The 19,180-nt window shown below is 42.2% G+C and overlaps 1 protein-coding gene across 5 annotated transcripts in view; it reads right to left on the bottom strand.

Moving 5' to 3' along the window:
* The window catches only part of nckap5l (NCK-associated protein 5-like), a 607,033-nt gene that overhangs the window by 395,192 nt on the left and 192,661 nt on the right, over positions 1-19,180 (bottom strand). For all 5 annotated transcript variants that reach the window (XM_072262144.1, XM_072262143.1, XM_072262141.1 and 2 more), the window contains one exon: positions 5,368-5,458. In XM_072262144.1, coding sequence (XP_072118245.1) covers positions 5,368-5,458 — 91 coding nt within the window. The remainder of the gene's footprint in view (positions 1-5,367; positions 5,459-19,180) is intronic.

Below are 19,180 nucleotides of genomic sequence, written 5' to 3' on the forward strand. Positions count from 1 at the left end.
CGCGTGGGCAGATGAGATCTATAGTGAGATCCAGTGGCTAGGAAGCTGGTACTGTGACGCTCCATGGAGAGCAAAACACATGATAAGGCACAGAAGGTGCCTCTCTTCTGGCCATCCACTGCAAACGAGGAAGGCCCCAGTTGGTACCACTAGACACGGACTTCCGAGGTCGAGAGTGGAACTGCCCCTGTCCAACAGCTTTTCTACTTTAAGAAATCTCCCACACAGGTCTCCTGCCATTGTTGGACATGATGGACAACCACCAGACAAGCTCTTGAATAGCCAATACATAGACGACTATTGACCAAGTACTATTAACTGGGATTAGTATAGAACAGTGGTCTGAACGGACATGGTGCACCAAAGGACTTGTTTCTGCATTGTACAACTCTGCAACTCTATTTGCCTTTATATATACAGTACCTGCTGCATCTAAATGTCACCTTTTAATGCCTCATGTACAAGGATTCAGAGGCTGCTTGAATCTCTAGAATTTCTATTCTCAGGGCACAGTTTTAAGGTACTTGGAAGTAGGTACAGAGGAGATGTCAAGGGTAAGTTTTTTTACGCAGAGAGTGGTGAGTGCGTGGAATAGGCTGCCAGCGATGGTGGTGGAGGTGGAAACGATAGGGTCTTTTTAGAGACTCCTGGATAGGTATATGGAGCTGAGAAAAATAGAGGGCTATGGATAACCCTAGGTAATTTCTAAGGTAAGGACATGTTTGGCACAACCTTGTGGGCCGGAGGACCTGCATTGTGTTGTAGGTTTTCCATGTTTCTAAAATAAATGTCAGTATTTCTGTTTCTTTTTCCTAGGGAACTGCATAACCCTACATATCTCTGTATCAAGGGTTCCCAACTTTTTTCATACCATGTAGCCTTACCATTAACCGAAGCGTCCGTGGACCCCAGGTTAGGAACTCTATCTGATCGGAAGTACCGATATTTATGTCCAGAACTCCCTTCGCATCCTCTTCATTATTCATATTCATGTCAGAGTTAGACATGCTTCCCTTACAGTTTATGAATAGTTGAAACCTAAGCACAAATCTCTATGGAACCCCTGAGAAGGACCTGATTACTCCTAGCACTTGTTAACCAACTCACTATTTATGTTAACACAATACCTGAGTTCCACATCCTGCAATTTTGTTCACAAACCTCCTGAGTGAGAATATGTCATCAAAAGCCGCTTGAAAATTCAAATGCAACACATCCATTACTTTGACCTCCAATCGATTAGTCAAGCATCAATTCCCTTTCGTAAACACATTCTATTTCTAAATGTCCTCATATCGCATTCTTCATTATTGCTACCAACACGTTTCCAATTCCTGATGTCAAGCTAACAAGTCTGTAGTTTCACAAAAACTCAGTGAAACAGGAGCAGGCTTAGGCCATCAACTCCTTTAAGCCTACCTCATCATTTAATATAATCAGAGCTGATCTACTGTACAAGGCCTGAACTTCCCTTCTTTCTCCATGCCCCCCTTATTCCTCAATCTACCAAATATTTATCTACCTTCACTTTAAATACTTTGAATCGTTTAGTCTCTGCCATCTGCCATGGCAGAGAATTCCACAGAGTCACTCTTGAATTTTAATTATAATCAGGCTTTCTTTAATGAGTCACTATTCCCACTTTGTTGATGGAGTCTAGTATCAAGCCAATAATAACTGCTAAACCAAAATGGCCCATGGTTCCCTTCCTATTGTCTATCATTTTTTGAAAAAGGGAGTCAGAATGGCTGCTTTCCAATCTTTTGATATTTTCTCAGCACTTAGCAAATTATGAAATCGATGGGTCCACTCTTGCTATAGCCATCTCATTGAAAACCCCAGCATACAGCCCACTGGGCCCTTGCAACCAGTTTCTCTTTAGCCCCCCAAGTTGCTCCCACCCCTTGAAATTGAGATTTTTATAAGTTCTAGCAAGCTATTTAAAATAAGCCATTCTTCACTCCCCATTCACTGAGATTTGCTTTGATGAGATTGACTTTGATGATGGTTGACGGAACTCAGCCTTTTCTCTTTGGAGCGACGGAGGATGAGAGGTGACCTGACAGAGTTGTATAAGATGATGAGAGGCATTGATCGTGTGGATAATAGACAATAGACAATAGGTGCAGGAGTAGGCCATTCGGCCCTTCGAGTCAGCACCTCCATTCACTGTGATCATGGCTGATCACCCACAATCAGTACCCCGTTCCTGCCTTCTCCCCATATCCCTTGACTCCACTATCATTAAGAGCTCTATCTAACTCTTTCTTGAAAGCATCCAGAGAATTTCCTCCAATGCCTTCTGAGGCAGAGCATTCCACAGATCCACAACTCCCTGGGTAAAAAAGCTTTTCCTCAACTCCATTCTAAATTGTCTACCCCTTATTCTCAAATTGTGTCCTCTGGTTCTGGACTCACCCATTAGTGCGAACATGCTTCCTGCCTCCAGCATGTCCAATCCTTTAATAATCTTATATGTTTCAATAAGCTCCCCTCTCAGCCTTCTAAATGCCAGTGTATACAAGCCCAGTCACTCCAATCTTTCAACATATGACAGTCCCGCCATCCCGGGAATTAACCTCGTGAACCTACACTGCACTCGCTCAATAGCAAGAATGTCCTTCCTCAAATTTGGAGATCGAAACTGTACACAATACTCCAGGTGTAGTCTCACCAGGGCCCTGTACAACTGCAGAAGGACCTCTTTGCTCCTATACTCAACTCCCCTTGTTATGAAGGCCAACATGCTATTAGCTTTCTTCACTGCCTGCTGTACCTGCATGTTTACTTTCAGTGACTGATGAACAAGGACACCTAGATCTTGTTGTACTTCCTCTTTTCCTAACTTGACACCATTCAAATAGTAATCTGCCTTCCTGTTCTTGTCACCGATAACCTCACATTTATCCACATTAAAATGCATCTGCCATGCATCTGCCCACTCACCCAACCTGTCCAAGTCATCTTGCATTATCTGAACATCCTCCGCCCATTTCACACTGCCAACCAACTTTGTGTCATCTGCAAATTTGCTAATGTTATTTTTAATCCCTTCATTAATGTACATTGTAAATAGCTGCGGTCCCAGCACCGAGCCTTGCGGTACCCCACTAGTCACCTCCTGCCATTCTGAAAGGGACCTGTTAATCCCTACTCTGTTTCCTGTCTGCCAACCAATTTTCTATCCATGTCAGTACCCCCAATACCACGTGCTCTAATTTTGCCCACTAATCTCCTATGTGGGACCTTATCAAAGGCTTTCTGAAAGTCCAGGTACACTACATCCACTGGCTCTCCCTTGTCCATTTTCATAGTTATATCCTCAAAATTCCAGAAGATTAGTCAAGCATGATTTCCCCTTCCTAAATCCATGCTGACTCGGACCGATCCTGTTACTGCTATCCAAATGTGCCGCCATTTCATCCTTTATAATTGACTCCAGCATCTTCCCCACCACTGATGTCAGACTAACTGATCTATAATTCCCTGTTTTCTCTCTCCCTCCTTTCTTAAGAAGTGGGATAACATTAGCTACCCTCCAGTCCTCAGGAACTGATCCTGAACCAATAGAACATTGGAAAATAATTACCAATGCGTCCACGATTTCTAGAGCCACCTCCTTCAGTACCCTGGGGTGCAGACCATCAGGCCCTGGGGATTTATCAGCCTTCAGTCCCATCATCTATCCAACATCATTTTCTGCTTAATGTGAATCTCCTTCAGTTCCTCCTTTACCCTAGGTCCTCCGGCTACTATTACATCTGGGAGATTGTTTGTGCCTTCCCTACTGAAGACAGATCCAAAGTACCTGTTCAACTCGTCTGCCATTTCCTTGTTCGCCATAACAAATTCACCCGTTTCTGTCTTCAAGGGCCCAACTTTGGTCTTAACTAATTTTTTCCTCTTCACAGAGGCTTTTTCCCAGGGCTAAGATGGTTGCCACAAGAGGATACAGGTTTAAGGTGATGGGGAGCAGGTACAGAGGAGATGTCAGGGTTAAGTTTTTTTACGCAGAGAGTGGTGAGTGCATGGAATGGGCTGCCAGCAATGGTGGTGGAGGCGGATACAATAGGATCTTTTAAGAGACTTCTGGATAGGTAGATGGAGCTTAGAAAAATAGAGGGCTATGGGTAAGCGGCACAATTTTGTGGGCCGAAGGGCCTATATTGTACTGTAGGTTTTCTGTTTCTATGACTGTGAGCTTTATTCTTCAGCTCTGGGGATGTGGATTGCCAAGGTGGGGTTTTCTAGAAATATTCCTGAAGCTACAGGTAAAAGTCATCTTGAGTGTTCAAAGTCAGTTATGCTGCAGTGTCCCTGGCTTGGAAAAGGGAAGATTATCAATGTTACTATTATAATGATGAACAGACATGAGGAAGTCTATGCCACCTCTCAGAGAATACCCATCAATGCCATTACCATTGTGGGGAGAACTAGCAGAAATGGAAATGAAAGTCACACTGGACTCTGAACAGGGCAAATATTCTGCAAGTTCTACCATGAATGAAGAATAGCTGGGATCACCATCATAGACAGAGAGAGATGTTGTATATCTTGATGGACCATGGCAGTAGTATAGGGGAAGTACTGCGGCCAAGGCTATTTAGTTTTCTATGCTCAATCTAATACAAATGCTCACAACTTACTGTACATCAAAGAACCACATGCTGATCACTGCTAACTTGAATCAAGTCAAGATTATTGTCATTTAACTATATACAGGCATACTGCCAAACGAAACGACATTTCTGTGGATCAAGGTGTAAAGCACAGTAGTACACATAACACACAATAACCTTGGAAAGTAAGAATTACAGATAAACAAAGTAAAGTGTATAAATTAAATATTGTAAGGTACGGAACAGATAAACCAGTGACACTTTGAATGCGATGCATCAGGGAGTTCAGAAGCCTAATGGCCTGAGGGAAGAAATTGTTTCCCATCTGGCCATTCTGGCCAGCCTCAGAGTCTCATGCCTGATGGTAGAAAGTCAAAGAGGATGCTGAATGGATCGGTGGAATCCTTGATAATACTAAGGGCCCTGCGTACACAATGCTCCTGATAATTGTCCCCCATGGATGATAGGCAGACCCCCTATGAACCACTTTCCCGTTCTCACAGTCCCTTGTAGAGATTTCCGGTCCAATGTTCCACTGTTCCCATACCAGAAGGAGATGAAAAGTCAGCAGATTGCTTTGATAGTTTCTAGTATTTAATTCCTTAATCAGTTGACTCTTGCAATCTTCATCTATAATTGCTGAAGCATTTTATTTTTAAATAATAAAATTATTTAGAAATCCTGGAAACATTTTCCTCCAAATAAACACAGCAATTTCATAGCTCCACAATAATGAACTCCTTCCTACCTGGCAAGCATTTAAAAGATCAGCTGCTGTTCCTGCACTCTGTGCTCTTGCCCCTTGATTCTGGAGTAGATTTCTTACAGTCTCTTCCATCCTGAAACAAAATAAGGAATTAGCTTTACACAGTGCTTTTATTTTTCCCAGTTGGCTTGCCAACTTTTCTCAATTATTCCTCTAAGAATACGCATTGCTCTGTGACACAAACAAGTTAAACGCCAAGCAAGCAGTGTGAGCTAATGAAACTTTGAACAAGTTGCAAAAGGGGACAGCGAGCAAACAGAAGATCACGTTTCATCTGCCTCTTCACTTTCTCCCTGTGAGTAAGTGCCAGCTTTCTACTTAATGCCTTCCAACAGAGAAATAATAGCAATCTGAAGACCAGTGAGAAGCGAAGCAGTCACACTGGGTTCAAGTCAGACCACTCAACAGTAATTCATTGTAACAATTGTTCTCAAGTAGGCGATTCAATTGTGCACAGGTGAAGTAAGTCTCATGTACTTGGACTTTCGTTTTCATCAGAATCTGAGAATGTTGTGGAAGACTGATATTGCTCAAGTGCATTGTTCACTCCAGTTGAGCAAAAGCAGAATGCTGGACGCTTAAAACAATCAAAGGAACATATTTGCTGAAAATACATTCTATATTACTTTACAACTAAACTATTTTTTTTAGTTTAAACACCGATAAGAAATGGAACTCCCAACAAAAGGTAAATAAATAATCAGCATCCATGCAAGTTCACTACAACAAAATGGTCATCAATTAAGATCGGTACCCACACCACTGAAATCCTTGAGGCTTCACAAACATTTGTATGATGAGAAGAATATTTTTTTTAAATAAATGCAATCATTCAAGCTACAGCGCTTAAGTTGCATATCAGGAATAGCATCAATAGTATAACTGAAACTCGGGTCTTATATGTTTCTTTTAAGAACAATGAATTTACAATGTTATTGATAAGTTTTTAAATATTTAATATGCAAGGGAACCACAAAAAGGCATGCATTTGTAGTATTTTCCATCTTTAAATTACATAACCTTTTAGCAGCATCTGCACTACAGGCCATATACACAGCAACATCTAATTAGCTGAGGTTTCACACAGATTTAAAGTGAACAGGATTGACTAATCAACCACTTTCTTACAATTATCCATTCCTTGTTCATGTCTTTTATTATTCAAAAAGCACAAGATGAATAGTTTCACCATCTGTTGGCCAAATGAGAATCAGCATTAACCACATCTAATCTACACTTCAGACAGTAGTACGTAGTTTTATGTGACAGACTGGAACAATCCTCACTCACAATCTGATGTTCATCAAATCGACAAATACTCCAGGAAGATCCATCTTTACCATAAATATTGCCAATGATTTAGAACAGCTGAAATACAACCTTAAATTTACAGTCTTCATGTCATAAAGAATTAGTCAGTGTTCTGACAACCAGAATTTGGAAAAGTAATTTTTTGCCATTAATAAAAATGTTTAAAATTTTCACCATAAATAAATCAACTAGCTTTAGAAAGTGCAGCATGACGAAGTGTATGTCCCCAAAAACATACGTATCAGAACAGCTGTGAGAGAAGCTCTGAACCCACCAAAAATCTGCAAGGTCAGGGGAGATCATCTCCATTACTGCAGGGGCATGGGAACATGACAAATGGTGCAATCAGTGACACCCACCATTTCATATCGTCAATGGTGCCCCATTACAAGATCCAGAGGTGACTGATTATAGTCACAAGCCATAGGAGCAGAACGAGTCCATTTGGCCCATTAAGTCTGCTCTGCTATTCAATCATGGCTGATTTATTTTCCCTGTAAAGTCCATTCTCCTGCCTTCTCCCTGTAACACCCTTACTAATCAAGCACCCATCAACCTTCACTTCAAATATACCCAGTATGGCCTCCACTGCCATCTGTGACAATGAATTCCACACACTGAACACCCACTGGCTAAAGAAATTCCTCCACATCTCAGTTCGAAAGGGACACCCTTCTATTCTGAGAGTATGCCTTCTGGTCCTAGACTCCCCCACTATTGGAAACATCCTCTCCCCTTCCACTCTGTCTAGGCCTTTCAGTCTTCAACAAGATCTCCCCTTATTCATCTGAACTCCAGCAAGTACAGGCCCAGAGCCATCAAATACTCCTCATATATTAACCCTTCCTTTCCAGGAATCATTCCTGTGAACCTCCTCTGGACCCTATCCAATGCCAGCACATTTGTTCTTAGATGGGCCCAAAACTGCTCACAACACCTCAAATGTGATCAGACCACCATGAGTCAGCTAATCCTATATCCTCGCATTATATTTTCCTTCCTACATATATCCTGGTCCTCTCGAAATGTGTGCTAATATTACATTTGCCTTCTCTACTATACAACTTCAACATTCAAGTTGACTTTTTAGGGAATCCTCCCAAGTTCCTTTGCACTTCCATTTGCCACTTCTATATCCATTCTCGTAATTGTCCAAGTCCTTCTGCAGATTCCCTGCTTCCTCAAACACACCTGACCCTCCACCTATCTTTGTGTTATCGACAAACTTGGCCCCAAAGCCACCAATTCCGTCATCCAGGCGATTAACATATAAGGTGAAAAATAGCAGACCCAAAATCGGCCCCTGCTGAACACCCCTTTATTCCTATGGTTTACCACCTGCCAGTCAGCCCATCTGATACTCATGCTAGTATCTGTCCTGTAATACCATGGGCTCCTACCTTGATTGGCAGCCTCTGGGACACATTTTACCAAATGCCTCTGAGAACCCAAGAAAACAACATCCACTGACTTCTCCTTTGTATATCCTGCCTGTTATTTCTTCAAAGAATTCCAAGAAATTTATCGTGCATGGTTTCCCATTGAAGAAACCATGCTGACTTCGGCTCATGCACCTCCAAGCACCCTGAAACCACATCCATAACCAACATCTTCCCAACTACTGAAGTCTGGCTTAATGGCCTATAATTTTCTTTCTTTTGCCTCCCTCCCATCTTGAAGAGTGGAGTGACATTTGTAATTTTCCATTCCTCTAGAACCAATCCAGATTCTAGTGATTCTTGAAAGAATCACCTCCACGATCTCTTCAGCCACCTCTTTCAGGATGCTGGGGTGCAGGTGACCATTTGGTCCAGGTGACTTATCTACCTCCAGACTTCTCAGCTTTGCAAGCAACTTCTCCTCAGTAATAGCAACTGCACTCACTTCCTCCCCCTAATACTCTCATATTTCTGGCATCCTGCTAGTATGTTCCACAGTGAAAATTGATACAAAATAATTATTCAGTTCATCTGCCATTTCTTTTCTCCCTGTGAGTACTTCTCCAATGTCATCTTTCAGCAATCGAATGTCCATTCTTGACTTTTTTTTTAACTCTTTATATATTTGAAAATCATTTTGGTATCCTTTGTGATGGCATTGTGTTTGCTGATTACAAAGTTCCAAACTCATAATGAAGATCTAAAGCCCTATCTGATATAGAGATCTATGGGTAGCCTCATTAAGAGAAGTTATACTGTTGCCACCTACTCGTCAAAGGCTAGATAGGCATCCATTAGTCTCGTGAGACCACGGATTTGCACCTTGGAAGGTTTCCAGGGCGCAGGCCTGGGCAAGGTTGTAGGGAAGACCAGCAGTTGCCCATGCTGCAAGTCTCCCCTCTCCACACCAGCAATGTTGTCCAAGGGAAGGGCATTGGGACCCATACAGCTTGGCACTGGTGTAGCCGCAGAGCAATGTGTGGTTAAGTGCCTTGCTCAAGGACACTCACGCTGCCTCAGCCAAGCCTCGAACTAGTGACCTTCAGATTACTAGACCGACACCTTAACCACTTGGCCACATGCCAATAAGGCTAGATAACTTTTCTGTTTATCCTCCATGGCAAGTTTAGTTGCCAATACCCACAATTTGAGTGGTGGGCCCCCAGCCTACCAGGAGGAGATACTTCCAGCTAATAAAGTAGTTTAAGCACAGTTCATTTATTTTTAGTGATACAATTTAAATATAGATAAAATTATTAAAAACATTTAAAACTCTGAGTATTTCCATCTTATAAAAGATTTCCAAATCACAAACACTTTCTAAAACACAGGTATAATACCTATAGGCTAAAAAGATGTACTGTACCAATGAGTTGCAAATGAACAAGTCATCTGTCACAGAAATCGAAGGCAAAGGACTAGATTCTAATTCACCCCATCTTTGTCATTCTTCTTGACGTTTCTTGACCCTTCCTAACAAACTTGACTGCTTTCTAACATTTATACTTTTTCTTGCCGCTTGGGTGACTTCACATACGTGGTATTTTTTCAGATACATTTTCACACGAGTGGTCTAAAAGCTTTTGGAGGCATCCACAATTAATGCCATGAAGCCGACTCTTTAAGTACATAAATATTCCAACTATTGATAGATCATCTATTTGATGTGTTAAGTGATATTATAAATCTGGTCTGCAAGCTTCATTGAATTAACTAATATAGCCAGTGTTGTCTGGTTTGATGTATGCCCAATTAACATAACCCCATTGTTTTACACTGTATCTCTTAAGCAGCCAGCCCCATGCCGTGGCCAGCAGTTTGTACTCTGCACACAGTGCTGTTCCTTTGTAATGTTGTCCTTTTAACTTCAGACTGATTAATATTTGCCATTCACATTAAAAACTGAAAACTGGCTCCCCTTTACAACAAGGAGCTGAACAAAGAATATTGGCTGAAAGTTTAACTTGCTCAAACAGAACTCTGAAGCTTACAGCTGCTAAGTTAGAGAGCTGAACATGGCAAAAAAAAATCTCCTTGGCCCTGAAAAGTGAGTATCTATCACGCTTCTTTTACATCCGCTAGCTTACCTTCATGGTTAACCTTTTCCGTCCTTATTGCTCTTTAGGTGCTTTCTGTTTTAAAAGCTTCCCATCTATCTTCCCACTATTTTTGCTGTATGTTCTCTCTTTCTTTTTTGCCGTCTTTTGCTTCACTTGTCAGCGCCAACCTCCCTTTACAATGCTTCTTCGTCTTCGGCATGAACTGATCCTGGACCTTCTGAATCACTCCCAGAAACTGCAGTCATTGTTCTTCTAATATCATCCCCTTATAACCTACTTTGGCCTGCTCCTCTCTCGTGCCCATGTACTTATGTTTACTCATTCATTATATTGATAGATCTGATTTTAGCTTCTCCCCCTCAAGCCACAGGATGAATTCTATCATATTACGATCACTGCCTCTTAAGGATTCCTTTATTTTATTTTCACTTATCAAACCTAGTTCATTGCACAGTATCCAATCCAAGATTGCCTTTTCTCTAGTGAGCTCAACCACAAAGTTGCTGTAAAAAGGCATTTCACAGGCATTCCACAAACCCCTTCTTTTGGGATGCAACACCAACCTGATTTTCCAAATCTATTGGCATATTGAAATTCTGCCAGACCACTATAACGTTGTCCTTTTTATATGCTATTTTTATTGTCTCCCATTGTAATTTGTAGCCCATAGCCTGGCAACTGTTCAGAAGCCTGTATATAACTCCCATCAGGGTCTTTTCATCCTTGCAGTTTCCGAACTCTACCCAGAACAATTCTACATCTTTCTATCCCATGTTACTTCTTTCTCAGGATCTTTTTTTCAATTTTACCAAAAGAGCCACCTCACCCCCTCTGCATACTTACCTGTCTTTTCAATAAGTTATGTATCCTTGGATATTTAGCTCCCAGTTTTCAACTACGACTGTGTGATGCCCACGATGTCATACCTGCCAATTTCTAACTGTCCTACACATCATATACCTTATTCAAATATAACACCTTCAGTCCTATATACATGATCCTTTTCAAATATGTCTCCACATTACAGGAATTTAAATTCTTATCCCTTTTTTTTTGACTTTTTTTTATTGTGGAGACTTCCATAACCTCTCCTGCATGCATCCTCCCTTTAACTTTATCCATACTTTCAAATGCTGTTGAGACCATGCCGACGTACTACTTAGTTTAAAGCCAATTCACAGGATTTCCCTGAGATTAATATGCTGTCTGGGTGTACCAAGATGATCAAATAACTTGCTTGCTTCTAGAGAGAATGGTCTGAGCAGGTTCCTGGAATGAGAATTCCATATCCACACTAGTTCGCTTAACGGTACACATGTATGAGAGATTATGCCACAAACAGGACTTGTCAAAAACTAAGCTATTGGTTCAGGGTCTATGCTATAAATTCAAGCGCAAAACTGTGCCATGGGAACTTGAAGAAAACTGAATTTTTGTTCAGTGGAATTAGAAATGTCTCTATCAACAATATTCAAGTTAAATTCAGTACAGTATAACCTTTGACAGCACACTGGATTTACAGTTTCTGCAATGCTAAAAACATCAAAAAGCTCAAGCATGCACAGTATCAATTTTGTTCTACATGGATACAGTACAAATCAACTTTGCATGACCAGTTCCCAGATCACTTCATCCCCTTTTCTCCTCATCCACTCTTCATTGAGCGATCTGCAAATACGAGTATCACTCCTGCATCACGAACTGCATTCTAACAGTCTTGCTCTCTAATTTTAATCAGCAACTCTAGAAGTCACAAAAAAAACAGATGTTAACAGCCTGAAAGACATTTTTGTCACAGCTGGAAGGTGTAAACGCGAACCAGAGAAGACTTGGCAGATAAAGGCGCAGGAAGACAGCAGTTTTGACTTCTTTATCATTGGTCAGGGGACACACATAGCAAAAATATGCTGTGGGGAATGTGTATTACTAAGTGGTTTTTTTGGAGTCTCAGACATATGGACAGATCATGGTAAACTTTTTCTGTCTGATTTGCTCACTAGTAATGAATTTTGATTAATTCCTACCAAGCAAGTCATTCTGCACGTTTGGCAAAAATCAACAAATTACACTGATTGCAACAAAGTAATGTTTTTTTTTATTTAGGCAAGGCCTGATTTTACAGGGAAGTACTGTGTGCAGTTTTATTTCCCTACCTACAGGAAAGATGCCAATAAGATTGAACAAGTGCAGAGAAAATTGTCAAGGATGTTTCCAGGACTTGAGGACTTGAGTTATAGGAAAAGGTTGAAAAGGTTCAGAGTTTATTCCCTGGAGTGTGGAAGAATGAGAGGAGATTGATAGAGGCAGACAGAACTATGAGGGGTATCAACAGGGTAAATGCAGACATCCCACCTCTCCCGGAAGTTCCAGGAGTCTCCCGCAAATTAATAGTGGCTCCCTGATGCCCGCAAATTATATACAATGTCCCGGAAATTGATTTTTTTTGAGAGGGAGCGTGAGAGAACGCGCGAGAGAGCAAAATGCAAGCAGGCTTTTTCCACTGAGGTTGGGTGGGACTACAACAGAGATTATGGGTTAAGGTAGTAAGGTGAAATGTTCAAGGAGAACATGACAGGGAACTTCTTCACCCAGAGGGTGGAAGGGGCTGCCAGCATGTGGTGCATGCAGGTTCAATGTCACCACTCACCAAAGTTACTGCCTTCCCTGCTTACAAGTTCCTGAAGAGGGAGCTGCATTACCCTGATAATCTGTAACTGCTGATAACAGTGTAAAAACAGACAGAAATTCTGTGGGTCATAGCGTTAGAGTAATACAGCACAGAAACAAGCCCTTCAGCCCATCAAGTCCATGCCAACCACAGCATCCTCCCTGCTAGTCCCAGTTGCCAACTTTCAACCCATAATCCTCCAAACCCTTCCCTTCCATGTACCTATCCAAACCCTCAAATGATTTAAGTGTGCCCACCTCAACCACTTCTACTGACTGCTCAATCCAGGTACTCACCAGTCTCTGTGTAAAGAATTTGAATCTCTCACTCTTATTGTGTTTCTGTACCCACTTGTTTTTAACTCACATCTCTAGGGGGAAAAGCTATGAACCCACATCCCTCACGAGTTTATAAACTTCTGTAAGGTCACCCCACATGTTCCTCTGTTGTGGGGGAGAAAGATCCAGTGTGGCCAATCACTCCCTGTAAGTCAGGACCCCAGTCCATGCAGCATCCTTGTAAATCTCTTGTACACTTCACCACCACTTGTTTGCCCCTGATCATAAACTCAAGATTTCAAATTTCTCCAAATAATTTTATATAATCTACATTTATTACTGATTGTAGCTTGGTAAATTTTAAAATACTCATGCCAATTTTTGTCTGTGGTGCTTTCAAGAATTCATTTTGTATGAAATTACAGTCATGGAGTTACAGAAAAGATACAAGCATTTTGGCCCATCCAGTCCATGCTGACTCACTTACACTGCCTACTCCCATCGACCTGCACCGGAGACATAGCCCTACCAAACTTCTCTTACTCACAGAAATCAAGCTCGCATGCAATACTTGCGCTGGCAGCTTGTTCCACAGTTCCACTTCCTTCTGGGAGAAAAAGTTTCCCTTCACGTTCCCCTTAAACTTTTTATATTTCACCCTTACCCCAACACCTCTGGTTGTAGTCCACCCCTCGGTGGAAAAAGCTTACTTTATTTACCCTATCTATACCCTACGTAATTTTGTATACCACTAACAAATCTCCCCTCAATCTTCTACATTCCAAGGAATAAAGTCCTAACCTATTCAATCTTTCCTTATAACTCAGGTCGTCCAGTCCCAGCAACATTCTTGTAAATTTTCTCTGTACTCTTTTAACCATATTTATATCTTTCTGTAAGTAGGTGACCAAAATTGCACACATTTTTGCTAATTTTTGTCTGTGATGCTTTCAATGATTCATTTTGTATGGAATTATTTCCAATAAAAATCTCTTGATAGCAAAGTTCCCTCTAATTTGTAGTGACCAGTGCGTGCAAAAATCTTGTGCTGTGCAACTTTTTGCCCAGTGACAGCAACATGTGCGCACTGAATTTTATATATAGGGGTATTCATTTTAACAGCTAGCAAAGCACTGCCAATAAGAATTTTGATCTGCTCTGGGTTTGATCGTTTTCACGCTCGTTCATCTGCACTCTCACAAAACATATATAGCAGGCTTGTAGTGGGTAACGAAGGATTTTCTTGCTGGAGCTTTTCCACACCGTCCATGTGTGATTTGCTTGTTAAATGATGTTTCAAAAAGTCAAGTTTCCAAATATCACTCCACTTCATCCACTTTTGCATGACGACAATACTCACAGGTAACACCAGTTTCTGTATTGTACATAAATATTTCTCATAGCTTCATGTTTCTGATCTTTTGTTGTAGCAGTTTCTACTGTTTCAGTAAACCATTCCGCTGTAAATAAGCTAGCTGTTCTCTTGCGCTTCACACACTTTGCTTCTTTGGAAGTCAACTTAGTGAACCAATAATTTCTTCAAGAAAAACAGCATAAATAAGCCAGTTCTGAAATCTGCAGATACATCATCTCAAACTCCACATTGTCAACATCGTCCACATCAGAAACTGGAAAAGGAAATGTGATTAGAAACACAGAAAAAATACAGTACAATACAAGCTATTTGGCCCACAAAGCTGTGCCGAACATGTCCTTACCTTAGAACTACAAGGCTTTACCCATAGCCCTTTACTTTTCTAAGCTCCATGTAGCCATCCAGGAGTCTCTTAAAAGACCCTATTGTTTCCGCCTCCACCATCGCCACCGGCAGCCCATTCCACGCACTCACCACTCTCTGCATAAAGAACTTAACCCTGACATCCTCTGTACCTACTTCCAAGCACCTTAAACCAATGCCCTCTCGGGCTAGCCATTTCAGCCCTGGGGAAAAGCCTGTGACTATCTACACAATCAATGCCTCTCATTATCTTATACACCTCTATCAGGTCACCTCTCATCCTCCAGCACTCCAAGGAGAAATGGCCAAATTCACTCAACTTATTCTCATAAGGCATGCTCCCCAATCCTGGTAACATCCTTATAAATCTCCTCTGCATCCTTTCTATGGTTTCCACATCCTTCCTGTAGTGAGGTGACCAGAATTGAGCACAGTACACAAAGTGGGGTGTGACCAGGGTCCTATATAGCTGCAACATTACCTCTCGGCTCTTAAACTCAATCCCACGATTGATGAAGGCCAATGCACCGTATGCCTTCTTAACCACAGAGTCAATCTGCGCAGCTGCTTTGAGTGTCCTATGGACACAGACCCCAAGATCCCTCTGATCCTGCACACTGCCAAGAGTCTTACATTAATGCAATATTCTGCCATTATATTTGACTTACCAAAATGAACTACCTCACACTTATCTGGGGTGAACTCCATCTATCACTTCTCAGCCCAGTTTTGCATGTAATCAATGTCCCGTTGTAACTTCTGACAGCTCTCCACACTATCCACAACACCCCCAACCTTTATGTCATCAGCAAATTTACTAACCCATCCCTCCACTTTCTCATCCAGGTCATTTATAAAAATCACAAAGAGTAGGGGTTCCAGAACATATCCCTGAGGCACACCACTTGTCACTGGCCTCCATGCAGAATATGACCCGACCACAACCACTCTTTCCCTTCTGTCGGCAAACTAGTTCTGGATCCACAAAGTAATGTCCGCTTGGATCACATGCCTCCTTACGTTCTCAACAAGCCTTGCATAGGGTACCTTATTAAAGGCCTTGCTGAAATCTATATACACTACATCTACAGCTCTACATTCATCAATGTGTTTAGTCACATCCTCAAAAAATTCAATCAGGCTCGTAAGGCACAACCTGCCTTTCACAAAGCCATGCTGACTATTCCTAATCATTTTATGCCTCTCCAAATGTTCATAAATCCTGCCTCTCAGGATCTTCTCCATCAACTTAACAACCACTGAAGTAAGACTCACTGGTCTATAATTTCCTGGGCTATCTCTACTCCCTTTCTTGAATAAGGGGACAACATCCACAACCCTCCAATCCTCTGGAACGCCTCCTATCCCCATTGATGATGCAAAGATCATCGCCAGAGGCTCAGTAATCTCCTCCCTTGCTTCCCACAGTAGCCTGGGGTTTATCCCGCCCGATCCCGGTGACTTATCCAACTTGATGCTTTCCAAAAGCTCCAGCACATTCTCTTCCTTAATATCTACATCCTCAAGATTTTCAGTCCACTGTAAGTCATCCCTACAATCACCAAGATCCTTCTCCGTAGTGAATAATGAAGCAAAATATTCATTAAGTACCTCTGCTATTTCCTTCAGTTCCATACACACTTTTCCATTGTCACACCTGATTGATCCTATTCTCTCATGTCTTATTGTGTGCGATCATGAAATATATTGAACATGCCAAAGAGGTAGAGGGTGACAACGTTTAGTCAGCAGTTTAAATTCCTTTGTGTGCCAGTAGCAAAGGATGAGTGTGCACATGCACTTTAGGGGAACATCGCTTGATAGTTTTATCATGAAAAGATCAATTAAATACATTTATATCGAATACTGTTCATCTGTCTGTTTGCTGATAACAGCATTTTTTTCTGAACATGTAGCTAAAGTTTTGGTTTGTATGTAGAGAGAAATAATCAGAGTGTGGCTGAAAAGGGCAAGTTGGTACTGTTCAGACCAATTGCTTTTGCACTCTTACCTGGATGAGGGGTATATAGATATTTTGTTTTACCAGGAATATTAGATCAGTTTATAGAGTTGAATATTTGTAGAGTAAAAAAATATAATCCGGTCGAAAAAGCAAACTTAAGGTAGGTACAATTAAAAGATGCTTCTTCGAGAACAGTTTGCTATTTTCTTTCAGACTTCCATACATTCACAAGAGGTGAAGAAGCCAATATTCTGATGTCCTGATGAAAGGTCTCAGTAGACTATTTATTCCCATCTATAGATGCTGCCTGCCCTGCTGTGTATGCGTTGCTCTAGACTTCTAGCATCTGCAGTACCTGTTCTGTCAGCTAATATTTTTCTTCATCCTAGGCATTCCATTAGGATCAAAGATAATTCGCTTCCATTCCAGTTCTAAAAAACTGAATATACGGTTGTGTGGGTATTCATCACACACTGTTACAAGGTGTGGATAGAATGATTGATCCAATGACAAGAAAATACAAGATACCTGAAGACCAGGCTCTGTCACACAGACTTAGTACACATCGAGACAGGCACAAGCAATGGTGCCTGATCCTCAGTCCACTTGCTATCAACATTTCCCATTACCACATTCATTCAGTCCTCTTTCTCTGATGTCTCCCTCATTCCTGCTCCTTCTTCAGATTCATTTATTTATCACATATACATCAAGTGGAATTGATTGTTTGCATCAACAATGACCAAAGGATGTGCTGGGGGGAGCCCGTGGGTGTCACCACATATTCTGGTGCCTACATAGCATGTTCACCATGTTCAGTAGAACAAGAAGCACCAGAACAAACCAAACCCCCTTCTCACCCATATGCCCATTCGTACACACAGACCAGGCCTCCAAACGCCTCTGGCCCCTGAATGACTGACTCACAGACCCTGGGGCTCAGACTTGCAGAAGGAGGGGCAAAGGTGGGTTACTCACGCCTTAAAACCAGTCACTTTGGGCAGGTGGGGCATCAGCCGTGGTTGGCGCTCATCTGGAAGGAAAACTCTGATCTCAAACATCCACTATCTTGCAGCTATAGCCACTCATAGGGAAGGTTTCAGAAGTAAATCCTGAGGAAAAGTCTGGAGCTGGAGTCCCTGAGGCAGTTGTACGTTGAGTTCAGTGCTAACTTGCTGCTACCAAACTGTATGGGTCTGCATCGTTCCTTTGGGTTCATCAGATGGAGCTTTCTGCATGGGCAACTACACATTGCACTGCCTTTGCTTACGTACCGAGACGGTTAGGATGCAACATCCATGGTCGACCCTGACTGACGGAGGTCTCAGAGACAATAATAGCTATAAACATAGAAAACCTGCAGCACAATACAGGCCCTTCGACCCACAATGCTGTACCAAACATGCACTTACTTTAGAAATTACCTAGGGTTACCCATAGCTCTCTATTTTTCTAAGCTCCATGTACCTATCCAGGAGTCTCTTAAAAGACCCTATTGTATCCGCCTCCACCACCGTCGCTGGCAGCCTATTCCACGCACACACCACTCTCTGAGTAAAAAAACTTACCCCTGACATCTCCTCTGTATCTACTTCCAAGCATCTTAAAATGTCATGGCCCGGTCCGTGAAGTCCACATTCCGGTTCACTGTCCGATCCATCGACCTTTGTTCTGGGTTTTCCTGTTTTCTCCCTTGTTCTGTTGGGTGCCTTAATTAAGGCACCTGATTCTCATTTCGGTCTGGCACATAAATACCTCTGCAAACTAGGGATTGTTTGCTGGACTGTTCCCTTCCTTCTGAAACCTCATCAAGTTCAACCACTGGAGTGAGACTGGAGCCTTGCCACGCCAAGGGAAGGAACTATCTGTCGTTGAGTTTGGAACTGTCTCTTTGTGTCCCCATGTTTAGTGTCCATGCTCTGTGTACGAGTCCCGGCCCTACATCCTGTGCTTCCCAAGGAGGGGTCCTGGCTCTGTGAACTGTATACGAGTCCCAGCACTACGTCCTGTGGTTCCCAAGGAGGGGTCCTGATTCTGTGTTCCCCGTTCCTGTGCTCAAATCCAAGGCTCTGTGTTCCTGTGTTCCAAGACCAAATCCAGGTACCATGTTCCAGCCCTGTCCAAGTCTGAGCTTCGTGTCCTCATCCAGCCCAGGAGTACCTCACCCAGCCCGGTGCTGGAGATTCCTCGTCCTGTGCTAGGTCATCCCATCCGAATCCTCGGCAGTTTACCCTGGCAGTCACCCCGGCCCTGCGTCCTATGAAAGGGTCCCGGCTTCATAACCAAGACCTAACCAAGCTGAGCCAAATCTAGTTCAAGAGCCACGTCCTGTGCTGGA

This window comes from Mobula birostris, chromosome 6 (assembly GCF_030028105.1).
Source record: "Mobula birostris isolate sMobBir1 chromosome 6, sMobBir1.hap1, whole genome shotgun sequence".
Taxonomy (NCBI): domain Eukaryota; kingdom Metazoa; phylum Chordata; class Chondrichthyes; order Myliobatiformes; family Myliobatidae; genus Mobula; species Mobula birostris.